General features: G+C 31.3%; 1 protein-coding gene across 11 annotated transcripts in view; it reads left to right on the forward strand.

Moving 5' to 3' along the window:
- The window catches only part of GLRB (glycine receptor beta), a 52,816-nt gene extending 35,821 nt beyond the window's left edge, over window positions 1-16,995 (forward strand). For all 11 annotated transcript variants that reach the window (XM_015593301.2, XM_015593302.2, XM_015593305.2 and 8 more), the window contains 6 exons: window positions 2,220-2,449; window positions 2,555-2,637; window positions 4,191-4,331; window positions 6,756-6,908; window positions 8,749-9,041; window positions 14,373-16,995. In XM_015593301.2, coding sequence (XP_015448787.1) covers window positions 2,220-2,449; window positions 2,555-2,637; window positions 4,191-4,331; window positions 6,756-6,908; window positions 8,749-9,041; window positions 14,373-14,669 — 1,197 coding nt within the window. In that variant the 3' untranslated portion in view covers window positions 14,670-16,995. The remainder of the gene's footprint in view (window positions 1-2,219; window positions 2,450-2,554; window positions 2,638-4,190; window positions 4,332-6,755; window positions 6,909-8,748; window positions 9,042-14,372) is intronic.
- The last annotated feature ends 2,579 nt before the right edge of the window (window positions 16,996-19,574 follow it).

Genomic DNA, 19,574 nt, shown 5'->3' on the forward strand with positions numbered 1-19,574 from the left:
AATTCTGAGAAATACTTGTATTTTTGTAAAGCACTTAACCAAATATGACTAGCATATAGTAAATACTCATATAATGATAATATAGTAATGAATGCAAATAAATGAAAAATTAAGTAAATAAAAAAGAATTCATCTTGAGTATTTTCATATAATAGTCATTGACCAAAATAAGGAGCTATGTCTTTAATTCAAGCTTATAATAGATATGTGGGCAATCACATCTGCTTATTTTTTAATACTGATCCTTGATAACAAATTAAGGACATAGTATTTTACTACAATATTGCGAATGTGTACTTTAAATACCACAGTTTAAAGATGTAAATTTGATCAGTATTAGAGAAGACAATAAAATAGATTTCACTGAACGTACATTTAGAATACCAAGACTTTTGGCAGATCATTACAAGAAAGCTTTTAGCAAATAACTTGACATTAACTACTGCTGAGTACTCAAAATAATGTCAAGTAGGTATCAACCATGTGCTTTAGCTGAGGTAGCATAACTGGTATTTTATTAGAAAATGATTGAACTTAATGAGTATTCCATTGCAAGTGAAGGGCCATGCATGTTTGTGTGGAATAGATAAAAACCTTTTGTCTACCAGAAGGCTTACCATGTGATGTAGATAGATAGTCATTTATCTTGGATATGTTTGGGTTAATTTTTGTAGTCACGATCACAGTCAGACATGAAGTAATAATTTAAGTCCCATTGTGAATTTTAAGATATGCATATATTTTGACAAAAAGTTCATGTAGCTGTGCAATGCAAATCTTCATTTTCTTTGGTTCTAGGCCTCTTCTACTCTCTTCTGATTCCATGTTCATTTGATTGGGAAAATGTTATCCTTTTGTTCTCCCCTGTGGTGCAAATATGTTCAATATCAGCTAATCTAATCCTTAATTTATTTGACTTTGGCACTCCAAAACTATCTGCATATAATTTTTAAGAATTAATTTGTATGTTGAAGTTTTTTATAATCAAGTTTAGAGTAGCTATAAGATATAGGTAGATTAAATTACTATCGGTGGTCCGAAGATCATATGAGAAAGTAAATTCCCAAAGCTTTTCTAGAGTCCATTACTTATGCTTCATTTTATCTTTTATACATATAGAAAGCATGTGTATTTGTTTCATGGAAATGAATTAGCTCTTATACTTTAATAAAAGATGATCTGTCATCTCTTCCTATTTAATATTTGGACTTTGATTTGAAGTTTATGATCTAATTCATTTTGATCATGTCAAAAAGTTATGGAGAGATAGTGTTTTGTGAATTTTTAAATGATTGAATATAAGAAAGCTGAATCCCAATATAATTTATACCTTGAATATTTTTGTGCATATTCTGAGTTCGGTATATAAAATTAAAATTAAAAGATCTAGGGTTGATGCCTCAATGCTGAGTTTCACTGTATATACTAACAACTCAATTTTGCCAGAATGCATTTCATTGGCAAATATAAAACACGTTTCTAGCTTCACATATCCTTAAATCTATATGTTTTGATATAATTCAACTTTTACAAAGTTTTAAAATTAAAACTTTTCAGATAGGCAGAGAACTAAAATAAAATATTTAGCTATTTAGTAGATTTCCAAACATTTTTCTACTATACTTCTAATATAACAATATTTACAAATTTTGCATGTGCTCTCATCTGTTTTGTATAATCCAAATCTCATTTGATTATCTCAAATTCTCTTAATAATCATTTACATGTATGAACAGTCAAGGATAGTCTCAGGAATACATATAATTTTTGTAGTTTTCTACTCAGCAAAAGACAAATAAAAATATTTCCCCTTGACTTTTTATCTATCTTTAACTAAGTTTTATTCTACTTTTTGTGGGGAAGAATAATGGTAATGTTTAGCAATTCTCATGCTTTTATGATAACATCACCAAACCAATGGATATAATTTGTGTTTACATAAAGGTAAAGCAATTACTGATAAAGTTATATTCTGATGTTTGAGCTAGCAAGTACTAGGGAAATGTCTGTCGAGAGTAATTAGATAAACAGAGTAGTCTTTTTTTTTACTGTTAATGGGGCTCTTCATACTTTGAGACCGAGCTATTTTGATCCTGGTTAAGGCTGGAAGAGAAAAAATACTTCTGCTGCTAATCACTGAAACCTTTTTAATTCTGGCACTGATGCATTCTTCAAAAATAGCAATATACCCACACCTACACTTTTTTTTTTTCCTCCAGGACTACAGAGTTAACATCTTCCTGAGACAAAAATGGAATGATCCCAGGCTGAAGCTCCCTAGTGATTTTCGGGGCTCGGATGCATTGACAGTGGATCCCACAATGTACAAGTGTCTGTGGAAACCTGATTTATTTTTTGCAAATGAAAAAAGTGCCAATTTTCATGATGTAACGCAGGAAAATATCCTCCTCTTTATTTTTCGGGATGGAGATGTCCTCGTCAGCATGAGGTACACTTTTATCTTCAGTGTTTGTACATTTATATTTTCCTTTTAAAATCAGTGTATCACAGAGAAATGTGTTAAATGACTTCTAAGACCTCTTTCTATTTTCAGGTTATCTATTACTCTTTCATGTCCGTTGGACTTGACCTTATTTCCCATGGACACACAACGTTGCAAGATGCAACTAGAGAGCTGTACGTAAATGAGACACTAAATGACTATAGGAACAAAAATGTTTAAAATTTCTAGACAATGCATTCTACTAATATCTTAAATAACAATGGTAAAACTAATGCTTTTAATTAAAAATAGTCATTAGGATAGTTTATTTAGGAAAATTATAATTAATCTTTCACTCTATTAATTGTACTAAAACAGATCCTTTTGGTACTACTTTTTGATTTCAATTAAATTGATGTAGGTCTACACTTGTAACTATTTCAATTACCATTTTCATTTGAAGTAGTAATATAGGCAAGATAAAGGAGAATATTATATTCTAATAACTTTTTGATGTTAAAACTATATTTTTAGAGCAGAAAATTTGGAAAAAATTTAAAAAATGTTATCTGACTTCTACTAAGCATTCACTTTCTATAGATGTATAAAAAATGATTTTTTACAAAATTGGATTTTCTGTGTTTCTATGATTATATATTTTTCAGGAAATAAAAGATGTACTAGATGTGTTAACTAAAATAATTATTTATCTCTAAAACATATTCATTAATTTACTATGATGCTTATCTTTTGAAAATAAAGCCTGAAAAATTAACTCTAATGTAAGAAATCTTTAGCCCGAATACCTATATACCATGACCTATTTCTGCAGAGAATAAACAATAGTAACCTTGTAAAATGTGTTGTATAAGCTTGCTAAATGATATGCTTTAAAGTTATTTGGTAATCATTTGCTTATTTTTTTTTAAATTACTGAACCTGGATACTAAATTTGAACAATATAATATTTATTGCTTTCTTTCTATAAGATGAGATTTTCCAGATGTAAGCGTATGTATGTCCATATTGGTGTATGCGTTGTACATATGTGTACCTGCGTGTCAGTATGTATTTGTATAAAAAATTCCAACTGTTTATATACAATTATATTACCAGAAGAACTAAAGAATTGCTTTAAAAAATATGTGCACATTAGAGTTGAACAGCGAGTTACTATATGATACAAAACCCTGTGTGATCTTGAATAGTAGCCACGTTACCTAAGGCCAAAATATATGCTTCCGAATGCTATAATGGTGTCCATTTGGGGGATTGTTTATTGCTGTCCCGTGGCAATGTTGCTCCTTTAGAGAAGTTTGTCGTTAACTTTGGAAAAAAAATATTTCGATGCTTACATTTCTTTAAAAATTTCTAGGTAGCATATTTCATGATTGTAAATGCATATATTCAGAAATCAAGTATCACTTCTTTATTACTTTTTTTTACTGATGACATTTCAGAATTCTGACAAAGTAATGTACTACTGTATATGACACTTTAGGATTTTAACTATTTGCAGTATACTGATTATTTTAACTTGTTCTTTCTTTAACACAACTATCTGTAACTTCAGTGCTAATATTTTCATCAATGGCCATAGATTTTACATTTCTATATTCTTACAACAATTTCGTATAAGTCCCTGTTTTCTTAACATTTTGATATTTAATACTTAAATTATTAAAATATTTAAAAAGCATTAATAATTATATTTCAAACTAATATTTTTATTTATTTTTGCTTATAGTTGGTTACACCACTGACGATTTACGATTTATCTGGCAGTCAGGGGATCCTGTTCAATTAGAAAAAATTGCCTTGCCTCAATTTGATATTAAAAAGGAGGATATCGAATATGGTAACTGTACAAAATACTATAAAGGCACTGGTAAGTAATATTGTGTAAGTAAAACTAAGTCTTATTTTAAAGATTCATTTTAATATTAATATACAGTAAGGGCAGAATAGAAGAAAACTAGTTAAAAAATAAGGTCAATATTGATAAGTAGTTTATATTTACATTTATGTATTTAAATCTCTCATAAAATTACATTCACTGAAGTTTTTAAAAATTTTTTTATTACTGGAGAATTTTGATTTTCTGTAAGTAATTCTGGGTAGGAAGAGGTTTTCAGTTTTTACTTCAGTACTATGAACTTTGCCAGACTGTGGTTCTCATAGATGTTGCCAAGAAATTCTACTCCTAGTAAGATTCAACTTGGGTCAAACATTATAGATATGAACAATGTAATCCATATATACTGGTCTATTGTCTTTTGGGCAGTTTTTAAATACTGGTTGACCCATATTCCTAACTTTAAAAAGCATCGATCTTCATGTTGTACAAGAAACAATAAATGTGAAATAATTGGACATCGGTAAATATTCTTGTAAAATATTCTTGGCCTAGGTTATGGAATAGCTAGTTATGAAAAGCACGACAAACTAATATCGTTCATTAAACTGCGTCAAGCTTTTATATCAATGAAAATACAGTAATTACTGCAATACTTTTATAGTATGATAAATATTCAACTTTTAATTCTCTACTGATAGTTATAGGTTATTGAGCAGTTTTATATTCTTAAATATAGTGTTATTTCACTTAATATAAATAAAAGTGATTGGATTTTGATTATTATCATTGAATTATTAATACTAATAATCAATTCAACTTGTAAATACTACACAGTTCTACTTGTATATTAGGAAGTAAATCAAGATATAGATATTCGGGAATAGATATAAAGTTTACATTTATTTTAACATTTATTTTGACTTTGCAAAAATAAAAATATATGTTGTAATATGTAGAATTTAGAGAGATCAGATGTTTGAGCTAACATGCTGCCTTCATGATATCATCAAGGACAAAAATATAATTTAAAACATTCCTGACAATATTAAAAGCTAGAGTGAATATTTGCAATATTAAGAGTATTATAATAAGGGCAACACTAGAGAATTTGGAAATAAAGTTCATTTAAACATCTGTGGTTGTTAACCTTCAAATAAAATAACCGATAGTCCTTAGGGACTGTTTTTATGTAGGTGTTATGTAATCTATTTAGATATAAATGTTATATATAATTTCTTAATAACAGATTAGCAAATAGTCCTTAGGAACTATTTACATATATTTTATATAATCTAGTTACATTATGTTATGTAACCTGTTGATTTATTTGAAGGTCAACAATCACAGATAACTTAAACTAACTTTATCTCCAAATTGCCTAGTGTTACATTCATTATAACACTGCCAGAGTCGAGGGACATGGAAGGATGGGTGAAAAAGTTGATGGGGAATAAGAGGTATAAACTTCTAGTTATAAATTCAGTAGGTCATGGACTTGCTGACCGTCGCCAGGTAAATCAGTGTCAGCCATTTTTATTTAAGTGCTTAAGGCATTAAATATTGTATTTAAATGTTAACTGAAAAAATTAAAACATTTAAAAAATAAACATCTGGAAATACTCCAGTGCTAGAAGAATATTTCTGTCACTTTTCTTTCTCGTCAGCAAAGGGTATTAAGAGGTTGCTCATAATTTGTGATTAATTTGGAGGAGTAGTTGATGTCATGGCAGCTCTAGGATTATGTTGAAAAACAATTTCTGCATGTGTTTCAGCTTCTGAAAATGAAGTTTTTTTTCTTAATTAGACTATGTTTGAGGGCCTGGATTAGAGGAAGGGAGAGAATTGAGAGGAATGTCAGATGATTGCACTTTATAATCTCTTATCCATATAGATTGAAAACACTTACTTTATATCCTTTATAATATTTATTTCCAATACTTTCCTAATTTTTAAGACTTAAATATGCATATGAGATATTGTAAACTGCCATCCGTTCTAGATAAGTAGTACACATAGCTGAAAAATTATACTGACAATATGTAGTCCAGGAGTGTTTTTTTTTTTTAGACTTGTTCTACTTTGATTTACTGCTCCCTGTGTAATTCCTTTAAATCATTTGCTCTGAGAATACCCAGGGATAATGAAAAGTTTAAGTCCATTGCAAATTGTCTGAACAAAGGCTTAAAAGCTGAAACAGTGACACAGTAGAGCTGAATGTGATGTCTGTTTCTATGTCGATGAAGTTGCCAAAGGTCAGGTGAAACCGGTCCCATAATGTTAACCTTTTAGATAACATCAATTATATATATTTACAGAAGAAAACCCTGGTTTTGTGTGTTTACTTTGTGAAATTGCCTCACATAGAAGTGACATAACTTATAGGCAGGCACATTATTGATTTTCGCAGTTGTAGGTGGGTGAGAACCTCATACTTTTAATGTTTGTTTCTGACAGGGTACTACACTTGCGTGGAAGTCATCTTCACCCTAAGGAGACAGGTCGGGTTTTACATGATGGGTGTCTATGCCCCAACCCTGCTGATTGTGGTTCTCTCCTGGCTGTCCTTCTGGATCAACCCAGATGCAAGTGCTGCCCGAGTGCCCCTGGGTAAAGTGTGCCGTGCTTCTCTCCATGTCAGGAATTTGTCACGTCTTCATTCACCAACTATTTCATCAACTGTTTTGAAATAATGAGTCTGGGAATTGATGGCAACATTTTTTTTTATGACTTCCTTCAAACCTTGACACTGAACTAGAATTTCTCCATGTGTCTGTATTTTATAGTTAAACTAAATTTTACTCTTTGTGTTCTTGGGGTATTACCATTTATCCTATCTGGACTTATGAAATAATTTTTAGTAAGTGATATTCACTTCCTAAAGTCTAAAATAACTAAAGCCTAAAATTCCCAATAGTGCCAAAATTAAAAACAAGTAATTTCTATAGAAATCTTTTAAGTCATATTATATACTATCTCACACTCTTAATCAAGGAATATGGAGTATAATTTATCTTTTTAAAAATGACTTAGCATCATTTTTCTAAGCATCAGTTATTGTGTGCTATATATCATCAGCTATACCTAGAGAGCTTAAGTGCAGGTTTTCCATCCTCCCCAATTTGTTATTTTTAATGTTCTGTGACAGAACCACCATTAGCCAGACTTGAACATTGTATCTGTATAGAAGTTACCACTCTGTGTTTGGGAAATAATCAAGAGCCCATTTAATGGGTAAAGTGAACAAACTTCAAACTAAGGACATTGTAACAGAACGTTTCATTTGTAGTGTTTTAAAATTTTTCATTACTCTGTGTGTGTGCGTGTGCGTGTGCGTGTGCATGTGTTCTGAATATCGCTTGTAACTTACATAGGTAAGGATGTGATATGTAACTTCATAGTGGCTAATTGGTTGCAGCATTTCATTTTTTTCTTCCATCAGAAAAGCCTCGTAAAAAGAAAACTCCCTCCTGATTTATTGGAGGAATTCAATGAACTACAGATTTTAAAGAGTAGGAAACCAGGAAAGAAATGATGAAAATGACAGCTTTATCTGAATAATAAGAAATTTGGTGGTTTACATCTTAAGAAAAACCAAATCTATATCAAAAATGTGGAAAATTTTATTCTAATGGTCATATATCTGTGATGAAGACAATGACAACTGACAGATTAGTTCTTCAAGGGATGAGAATTAACTATGCAGTATAATGTTCTGGGAATAAAACACCCAAAACTAGATTTAAAATTTTAAGCTTGTCAAAAATATTATGCATATCCCCAAAATAGTCAATATTTTTTGTTTATTAGAAATATCTTTCTGTCATGCAGTGATATAAATTGAAATGTCAGGCTTCCAAGGGTAATTTGGAGTTAGCTTTTCATATATGGTTAATATTATGTATAGCAGAATTTTATTCTTTCCCTGAAAAACTGGAATCATTTGTTTCTCTGAAGTAACCAAGAATGTTCTTTACTTCGTCTTTTCTATTATATTTTTTAAAATTGTGACCCTTATCAGAAAATTGCTTTATATGTTCTATTTGTGTTCCAATCTAGTTGTTCATGGGAGAAAATTCAGCTCTAGAACTGTCTAAAATAATGCTAGAAAATGAAATAAACTTCATTGCTTCTTCAGTGATATGATAGAATAGTTTTAGATATCTTGAATATTTAAACCAGATACAAATTATGATTTTTAAAGCATGGCTTAAATTTATATTTCTTTGTTTAAAATGCTGAGTATTTACAAATATCCACAACCACATGTAATAATGCTTACATAATAAGTATATATGTATTATTTCTTCCACTCTTTGAGCTTTAAATGGACCTGATGAATTGTTCATGGCCCTTTGGAAGTTTTCAGAGAGAGATTAGTCAGAGTAAGGATTGCAGGAGATTTCACAGGGGTAAACAGCAACTCTAACTCCTACTTCTGTTTCTGTAGGTATCTTTTCAGTACTCAGCTTGGCCTCTGAGTGCACAACCCTTGCTGCTGAACTGCCCAAAGTATCCTACGTGAAGGCTCTTGATGTATGGCTCATTGCTTGTCTTCTCTTTGGGTTTGCTTCCCTGGTGGAGTATGCTGTTGTTCAGGTGATGCTGAATAACCCCAAACGAGTTGAAGCAGAAAAAGCCAGAATTGCTAAGGCTGAGCAAGCAGATGGGAAAGGTGGAAACGCAGCTAAAAAGAATACTGTGAATGGTACGGGGACTCCAGTTCACATTAGCACTTTGCAGGTAAGAATGAAATCGCCCAGCGAAATCATTTCCCCCATCATGGCTCTCTGCAGTGTCAGGAGAGAGACATTTTTCTGTGGGTTTAATAAATGTTTGATAGAATTGGTATTCACTCATTTTTCTCTCACAGATGTAAAGGAACTAAGGCCAACATAATTTTTGGAAAAGATATATGAAACACTTAGGTTACAAACTAATTAAGAAAAAAAAACACATCTTATCAAAATTCCAGGAATTTGATAAGGTGTTGATTTAATGATACAACTCTCCTTTGATGGTCACCATCCAATGTGGAAGCCTTGCCAGAATTACAGACCTCCTCCTGTTTCTCATTTGAAAAGCTTTAGTGAAAGGCCAGAGGGCTTTTGGAGAAGCAGTGTTCTTCCACCAACACTGAAGGCTTAGGGAAGTCATGCTCTGGATTAAACCCCCTGTTCCCCATCAGGTTAGAGAGCTTCACACAGAACATGACCAGCAGGCTACTTACTCATTGGATGCCTGGCCCGCAGGGATACTATCCCCATAGTTTGGGATCTGTCCACCCCAGTGGTGAGTAGGGAAGAATTGGACAGGTTTAACTGCCTTACATTGTCTTGCACTTGATAATAGGTCTAAGAATAGTGGGCAGTGTTTCTAGGGTCGGTTACTGATAAATCCTGGAGCAACAGGATGCTTCACGGATTAGGATAGCTGTTCACTTAGCCTAAAGTGCCCCTGATTGATGCCCTCTGGTCAGGAAGACTAGTAAACCAGGGGGACCATTTCCATTGAGGATCTATACTATCCTATAATCTTGAAAATTTGCCTTCTTTGCCTATATTCTGGCTTCATACTATATCAGTTTGTTGAGTGCCATCATTCACCATACCTAGAATGTTAGACAAGTATGTCCCATATATTTCTTTAGATGCAAAAACTAGTGAACAGTATGGTGTAACCCATAGCTTTTTGTTGTTGTTGTTGTTTGGTCTTTGCAAAGATTAAGTATGAAATTTCCATAAATGCAGAGCTGTCATGGCCTTAAAGAAGTCATGTATTTGACATATCTAACCCCTCCATTTACATCACCCCATTTTTACTTCTTCCTCATGTTTCCAACCCACTAATCTTCCCACCCTCGAACTTAGACCCTGGTCAAGAGATCTGGCGACAGAAAGCAAAGATGTTCCATAGAGCAGGTGCTTGATTTCCAGGGGTGTCACAATCAGCTCCATTCTCTGGTATGTTCTGGGGCCTCAACGACTGCAGAAATTCTCTAGTATGAGAAAACAGCCATGTGCAGATAATCTTGGAATTTTAATAGACTCTGTGAACTGGGGTATTGAAGGAAGGAGATGTACTGGAACTAGATTTTTGAAGTACTGTAGAACATATCAAGATTATTTATGAACATAAAAATAAGGATAAATAGGATCCAGAATATTAGAGTAAATTATATTATTTTAAATTTATCTCTCAAGCATTAAAATAATTACTTAATGTATAAAAGTTCAACATATTTAAGAACTTCCTTATTTTAATTCTCTGTTTTTAGTTGCTAATAGAAGCACACATGTCTAGATTCTGGAATTGCTGACATTTTGTTACAAAAGTCATAGAGTGATGCTTAGAGAGTTTAAAAGTTGACCAGAAAATGTACTATCCAGAAATAAACGTAAATTACTTATATCTTACATGCCAAAATGTAATTTCCAAAGTTAACATTGTACTTATGTAATATTTGTATCCCGAGACAGGCTTTAAAATGAGAATATGAATCCAAAAATAACTTAGCTTTAATATACACATTAAACTTATAGCAAATGTGTAAGTTTGATAAATTAGTACGATTACTACACATTGTCATGTGAAAGAAAATATAAAAAAGGAAATTTAAAATTTTTTGCCTTTTTAAATTACTGGTTTTGCTGTGATAAATATAATTATAGTTTTAGTTTCAAAACGTATTTGTTCCAGTATATTTTGCTTTTCAGAACACAAGCTTTTGCTGAATAATTTCAATTAGGTGATATGTCATTTATTTTTAGATAGAATAACAATATTAACCAAAGGAAATAATGAAATTTGGATTGCAGAAAAATTTTGATGCCGTTTTTTAAAATAATATTGTACTTGCTAAGTAAAGAAATTATCAAGTGTGAGAAAGATCAATGATTTTTAATCTAGCTTTTAGAAAGGAATTTTCATAATTTGCCTGCACACAAATATATGTCATTTATAACTGCCTAGATTTTCCTCCCTAAATTTAATACTTCCTTAGCTATTCCAATATTTTTGTTACTAATTTACTATTTGCTCATAGGTTTCTCTTTTATTCAATAGATACAGTTGAGGACCTACTGTTATTAGTATCATCCTATTCTCAAGACATAGTATATGCCATGTGTTATTTACAACAAAGGTGTTGTGAATAAAAGCAAAATAATATCCACGCCTACAAATTTGAATAAATTAAAAATAAAAGCTGCTGTCCACGCATGAATGACATAGTTGCTCTTTTATGGTAACAATGTTTTTAAAATTAAGGATCGATTTCAAGTTGGTACAATATATAGTGATTATTCCTTTCTGAACATATTTTTAGCATCTGTAGAAGATATCATAATCACCATGAAATAATACCTAAGTCTTCTGACCAAGAAATATCATTTAAGGTGATTTGCTTTTAAATGGGTGCAGATGCAAACTGAAAAGGACCAGAAGGAAAATTTTAAAGGCTAAAATTGAAAGCATTAGAAAGTGTTTACATCATTTTTTTATTCTTGACAGTCTCATTATCACACTATCTCATTTTTGGTACCAGTAATTGTCAGAAGTGACAAGTTTATATGAAAGTGAGACACAAATTCATATGTGGAAAAAATGAGAAATTGTAAATTAGAGGTTTACTCTTAAGAAAATGTTAAGTACGGTTATTGTTTTATTTTAAGCAGTTTAACCTCTCTTCATGTGATACTATAATTATTCAAAATAGTATTTATATTGTAAATTCTTTTGCACTTTCATATACATATGATATGATACTTATGTGTAGAGAATATTAACTAAAAAAGAAAGTTATGTTTGTGTAAAATCTCTGATAAATGGATCAATATGAGATCAGCCAACTAGTTAATGAATCCTGAGCTATTTAACTAACCTGAGAACTTCTCAGTAGGAAACAATCTTTTACCTTATTCAGTTGGGTCACATCATTAAAAATTACTTCTGTAGTAGAGGTTTTCTGTGACAATTCACACACACATGTATGCACACACACACATACAACCCTACTGATTTAAAATACAAGATCTTCGAATACATCTTTGGAAAAGGTTTTAATAAATGATTAAAAAATTAGTATAAGCAAATAGAGGCTTTTTAGAGAGTTTTCCATGTTATTATTTTAACATTCTATCAGAATAAACATAACATTCTATGTCTACATTGAATAAATTATATAGATAAAATTCTAAAATCATTAAAATTGCTGGCAGAATCTAAGAATATGTTTATGTAAATAAAACAGATGAGAAAATTTGGACTATTTATGCGTGACTTAGTTATGATATATAAATTTGGATTCTTGTTTAGTTACTTACAGGTACTAAAACCACACATACACATGAAGCCACATATAAAATACGATTTAAAGCAAATGCATTTCTATATAACTACATTTGGCCTTCTTTGTGAAAAAGTAAAAATGACTGAGAAGCAGTCATGCTCTCTTAGTCTATTGGCAGAAGCTAGAGTACTCCTTTGTTTTGATAAGTGGTTCAAAAGCAAAGTTAGTGCCTCGAAGGCTTGTGGAGTGAAGAATTCGAAATAGAGAAAGACTGGCATACTCACAGTGTCCCAGATTTTGAAAAACTGCTCTGATAGAGGATAATGCAAAGATTTAATATTTAGAGTCTGGTCTCAACTTCTATTCCAATCAAGGTAGTGATGTACCATTACAAAAATTCACTAATACATGCTGAGCCTGACATAGTTCTCAAACAGCCCTGGAAAACCAGAACTTTAAATATGATCTTCTGTCTGGAACACTTACAGGGAAGGTATACGAGTACAAATGTGTGAGTCATTGTATATGTGCATGGTGATGGAGCTTAGATGACAGATTGCTTACTAAAAATGGCCTTTTAAAATTTCAAATTGGGAAATTTAAATAGAAAGCCTGGAAATTTATCTGTCTCTGTCTGTCTGTCTGTCTATCTATCTATCTATCTATCTATCTATCTATCTATCTATAAATGATGTTCCAAAATCACATGTGTGACTTTGTTCAGATAAAAGACAGTGTCCTGGTACCTGAGTGACTTCTGGAGAATCATTTGTTTTATTTCTTACATTAAGCATCATTTTTATTCAACCATAATCTAGTTCATGTAAATAGAGCCTATATAACTAGTCAACTTATTATACTAATTAGGAAAAAAAAAATGAAAAAAGAGTAGCTACAGTCTCCTAACAGTATACAATAACATAGTTTCCCTTTTCAATAAAAACAGTGAATGTTAACAGTGAGTATTTGAAAGGTGAATGACAGAACTCAGGGGTAAGAACAGATGATTAAGCAGTAGAGTTAAGATCTCTCCTTGCTGTGTATCTTATACCCCACTGAGGTTAGCCTATATCTCTGTTCCAAGAGCATTTCAGATTGCTAGACAAAGTTCAGTGTGAAATCATTATTTTGTATATTTGGGAATTAAATTTAATAATTCAGAGATTAATCAATGGACTATCTCTATAGCATATGATCTGGCTGAAATATGCGCAATTTCATTAGATTCTCTGAGTGTGGTTGGCTAATTCAACTTTAGCCAACATGTTAGGAATGCCTGGTAAATCTTCGGTTCATGATAATTGTGACCATCTTTTAGTTCTTATTTGTGAGTGTGGGTTAGAGACACAGTTTGTCTCATTGGAGTAGTAAATACCTTAGTCATTTATAAACCACCCTATTTAGAAATATGGTCCACAGTGAAGTCAAATGTTAAAAGTACAGGAAGATTCTCTGATTCATACACTGTAGTAATATGGTCTGTGTTATGGTTAAATATTGGACTTTTATTTATTGGCCTTTTAATTGAGAACTCACAAGCCTGAGAGCACCTAAGACAAATGTTTATTTGTACTTAGATCTCTTAACATAAAATAACCTATCAAAAGTTTATTCCATAACATAAGCCTTGTTACATAGAATACATTTTAGAGTTAAATGTTCAGGAAGTCTGGTGGTTTAGTCAGTTGACTATTATATCTGATTTTTAAAATATCCCTTTGAAGAGATGTGTTTTATAAATAGAAAATTCTAAATACACTATCATGTTTAACTTTTATTTTCAGGTTGGTGAGACCAGATGCAAAAAAGTTTGTACTTCTAAGTCTGACCTGAGATCTAATGACTTCAGCATTGTTGGAAGCTTACCAAGAGATTTCGAATTATCCAATTATGACTGCTATGGAAAACCTATTGAAGTCAACAATGGACTTGGGAAATCTCAGGCAAAGAACAACAAGAAGCCGCCCCCTGCCAAACCTGTTATTCCAACAGCGGCAAAGAGAATTGACCTTTATGCAAGAGCGCTGTTCCCTTTCTGCTTCCTGTTCTTCAACGTTATATATTGGTCTATATATTTATGATAAATCTTTTCCATTTATATAAAATAAAATCCCATTTCATTATGACTAACCTCATTCATAAATGCCAATCTGTGAAAAAAAAACTGCATTTTCATAGCAATATATTGCATTTTGGATGCCATTTGATTGTAAGAAAAATGTGGCACCTTAATTTTGAATGGCAGCATGGTCTTGTTACATCTGTGCTCTAATAATGATGTATATATGTATAGCGAACATACTGCTTTAGGAATACATGAAGGATAAGCATACTACATAAAATAAAATCCAAACAATTTTCTTTAGTTAATGTATATTGCAAATACTTCAGATGATTCTGGTAATAAAACAATGTGCACGCTGAATCCTGTTATGATCACCATTCTAATGTATGTAGTATTTCAAATTTCCTTCCTTGTAACTTTCAGAGAAAGCCATCTTATTCTTGTATAATTTTAGATGGTATTATCACAGATTAAGCAAAAATTATATTACATATTGTTTAAACTTTGTAAGTAGAAATATATCAGCTATAATTATGTGGGCTCCATGGAGAAATAAAATTCAAACAATGACTAATTTGTAAAATTAGCTCATTTTAAAGTGTGCCTGTGTTGTCAAAATGCCAGAAAATAAAACACAGTAAGCACTTTTGAAACAAAGGGAAGTCTGGATTTATGTAAATTCATACTCAATTCTGGCTTCTGATAAAATAAAAATAAAGGATAGATACACTGATCAAATATTTCTGATAAAAGAAATTCTATTTAATCCACCTTAAAATTTAAATATATTTTCATGTATTAATTTTGTTGATACAGAGTATACAAAATCATTGTGCCTTAAAAGAGTGATATATATTTTAAATTGGAATATAGTACTGGATATGTGATTTCACATCATTTTTAAGAAACCCAGAGGAAAATACCCTATTACTAGAAGTAACTGGAGTTGGGAAAAAAACCCATAATCATTTAAGAATTTTAACTTCTTTATTTTATTAAAATATTTACATATTTTTAAGCAAAATTATTTTTTCTGAAGTCATTTCTTATTTCTATATTTATTTGAATATTTTTAGATTTGTTATAAAACATTTAAAGTTTAAGTAAATAATATCTTTGTTCATGTTAAGGCTCACTTCTACTTATGTTATCTTTCTTGCTCAAAGTCTTGCTACTTAGATTTACTTACTTTGATCTTGTTTCAACCTGAAAACGGGCACCTTTTGGTCTATAAGACTCCCATTCTTGCTAATATCACAGCCATTGTAACTTTTTTATTTCTCATAGCTAAAATTAGAACTGTCAGTAATTAACATAAACATGAGACCAAAGTAATATATTTACATTATTTGGAAAGTTTTGTTGTAGCTGAGAGTTTATATGGTCAATTCGATAATAAAATGTGTTTAAATATTTTTTATGCTAATTGCCATATGTAAATCAAGGCTATTTTATTGAAGACTTTAATTTTTAAAAGATTCTCACTGATTACTAAATTTAAAAAAGAGAGAGATGTGATCTAATCCTATATAGTCCTTCAGCACCCGTAGTTACAAAAGTTTAGCCATATGAATAGGTTTAAAATGCTACAAGTAATCCTATCGATGGACTTCAATATCCTGCTAGGACCCCAGCAATAACATTTTAATGGAACTGTGGTAAGAAAAAATGTGTCTTGGATAGGACTTAAACCATTTAATTTTTTATTTATAATAATTATAGTTGCTTATATTCTCCTTTATACTTGCAAGTTTTATTTATATTGGAGGTTTGATTTAGTTTTAAGTGGAAAATGTACCAGATGTAAGACATGTCTCATTATATAAGAATTTATTTATTGAAAATAATGTGAATGAATTTTTTGTAATATAACATTATAGCCTCTTAAGATCAATTTTAATACCCAAATATATATAAATAGCTATCCCACGATTAAGTGTGTATGTATAACTATGAATGGAACATTAGATAATGATCATAACAAAGAAGTACAATCAGTGTCCACTAACTGTTGCTTTATAATTGTTATCTCAAGGATTTGGTCACTTAGTCCCAGAGTAGTTCTGATATGTGTATTTGAAACATTATGTCTTTCTAACTGTTGCTTTATAATTGTTATCTCAAGGATTTGGTCACTTAGTCCCAGAGTAGTTCTGATATGTGTATTTGAAACATTATGTCTTTCTAACTGTTGCTTTATAATTGTTATCTCAAGGATTTGGTCACTTAGTCCCAGAGTAGTTCTGATATGTGTATTTGAAACATTATGTCTTTCTAAGAGTCTTGCAGTATATTTACCTGGATATTCAGTATCTCCAAAATAAAAATTATCTTCTCACAAATCCCTTGTTTTCTATTTCTGTCAAAGTCATCACTATTCGTCACTCATATTAAATCTTTCTCATGCTGTATATGTACACTTTCAAGTACCAAGTACTATAGATTCTCCCTCTTACACCCGTTATCTCCTATTTCTGCTGTCACCACCCTAATTCAGTTTCCCATTCTTTTTTTTTTTTTTAATTTTTTAAATTAAACTTATTGGGGTAACATTGGTTAATACAATTATATAATTTTCAGGTGTACATTATAATTTGACATCTGTATATTCTATCGTGTGTTTACCACCCAAAGTCCAGTTTCCTTCAGCTACCATATATTTGATCCCCTTTACCCACTTCACCCTCCCCCTACTCCCTATATTTGACCCCCTTTAACTATTTACTTACCCCCTCTTCCCCCACCCTCTATCCTCTGGTAACCACTAGTCTATAGTCCATGTCTTTGAGTCTCTGTTTGTTTATCCTATTCATTTGTCGCTTTTAGGTTTAAATCCTACATATAAGTGATATGTGATTTTCAACTTTTTCTGTCTGGCTTATTTCGCTTAGTATGATTATTTCAAGGTCCATCCATATTGTTGCTAATGGCAGTATCTCATCTCTTCTTATGGCTGAGTAATATTCCATTGTATATATGTACCACAGCTTCTTAAACCAATCATCTATCGTAGGACACTTCAGTTGCTTCCATGTCCTGGCCACTGTAAATAATGCTGCTATGAACATCAGTGTGCACTCATCTTTATGGATATGAGTTTTCAAGTCTTTGGGGTAAATACCCAGTAGAGAGATTGATGGATCATTTGGTAGATCAATTCTTAGTTTTTTGATTAACCTCCATACTGTTTTCCCTAGTGGCTGTACCAATTTGCAGTCCCACCAGAAATGTATGAGGGTTATTACTTGTCCTGTTGATCATAGCTATTCTGACAGGTGTGAGATAGTATCTCATTGTGCTTTTGATTTGCATTTCCCTAATAGCTAACGATATTAAGCATCTTTTCATATATTTGTTGGCCATTTGTATATCCTCTAGAGAGAAGTGTCTGTTCAGGTCCTCTGTGGGAGTAAAAGCAAACCAAATGAAAGGGACTACATCAAACTAAAAAGCTGCTGCTCAGCAAAAGAAATAGTCAACAAGGTAAAGAGACAACCATCTGAATGGGGAAATATATTTGCAAGCAATGCCTCTCATAAGGGCCTAATACCTAAAATACATAAAGAACTCATATGACTCAATAACAAGAAAAAAACAAACGATCCAGTTTCCCATTCTTAATCAGACTATTACGATAGTTTACAATTTCGCTCCACTATAACAATTTATTTTTGAACTAACTTTGTGATTTTCATTTTTTAATTACACAAGGAATACATGAATATCTTAATGTATTATAGAACAAACATGTATTTAGAGTAAGCATTTAAAGTTTCTGTTGTAGCATTCCTCTTTAAACTCTTCTCTCTCTTCTCAAGAGGTCACCACTGTCATGTATCTACCCAGACCTTATTCTAGGCATTTATAACCTCTATATAATTTTTAAATATATAAAGATAATTGAACATAATGGGATTTAACATAAAGGGTATTTTACCATGTGTATAGTTTTGCAATTTATTTTTCATTTAATATATCTTAGAGACCTTTCTATTTGAGGACACATTAGATGTTAATCTTCTGCCTTCTACTATTCTATAGTATGAATGTGCCTGAAATTAAGCAAGAATTTTGGTTGTTTTTCTTATGTAAAATAGTATTGCAATAAATTTCTTTATGCACATATATGTGTATTTCCATGAGGCAGATGCCAGAAATGGAGTTGCTGAATTTAAAGATGTGTACACATTTTAAATTCTGAGAGGTTCTCCCAAATTTCCCTCCAGAAAACTGCCAACGTAGATTTTTGCCATTATGTGTCCAAGCTCTCACAGTCTAGTCATCTCTTAACTTATTTTATGTCATTGACATAGTTTTATTTTTCAAAACACTTTTTTGACAATGTTCAGATGTTTAAAAAAGTTACAAAAAGTATTACAAAGAATTCCCATGTTCCATTCAACCAGATGCCCCAAATGTTAATATTTTCTCAAATTTGCTTTATTTATTCCCCAACTGTGTGTGTGCATGAGACATTTTTTCCAGAAAATTTATAATAAAGTTGCAAATCTGATGTCTCCTTATCTCTACATACTTTAGTGTATGTTTCCTAAAGCAGGACATTCTTTCATAACCAAAGTAGTACCAGGTATCGAGATCAAGAAATTAACATTGATAAAAAGCTATAATCTAGAGACTTTATTCACATTTTCCAGTTGCCAATATATTATGTAATATTTATTAACATATAAATATAAATTAATGTCATGACAATCAAGTGAACTATGTGAGACTGATTGGATCCTGAACAAAAAAGAAAACCTAAAACTACAGGTATTTTTGTTGTTGTTCAGGATCCAATCAGTCTCACATATTTCACTTGATTGTCGTGACATTAATTTCTTTATAATAAAGCTGTGATCATGTTATTCTGCTCAAACATCTTTAGTACCTTGTATTGCCCAATGAACCAAGTAAAAAA

Source organism: Pteropus alecto, unplaced genomic scaffold (assembly GCF_000325575.1).
Source record: "Pteropus alecto unplaced genomic scaffold, ASM32557v1 scaffold166, whole genome shotgun sequence".
Classification (NCBI taxonomy): Eukaryota; Metazoa; Chordata; class Mammalia; order Chiroptera; family Pteropodidae; genus Pteropus; species Pteropus alecto.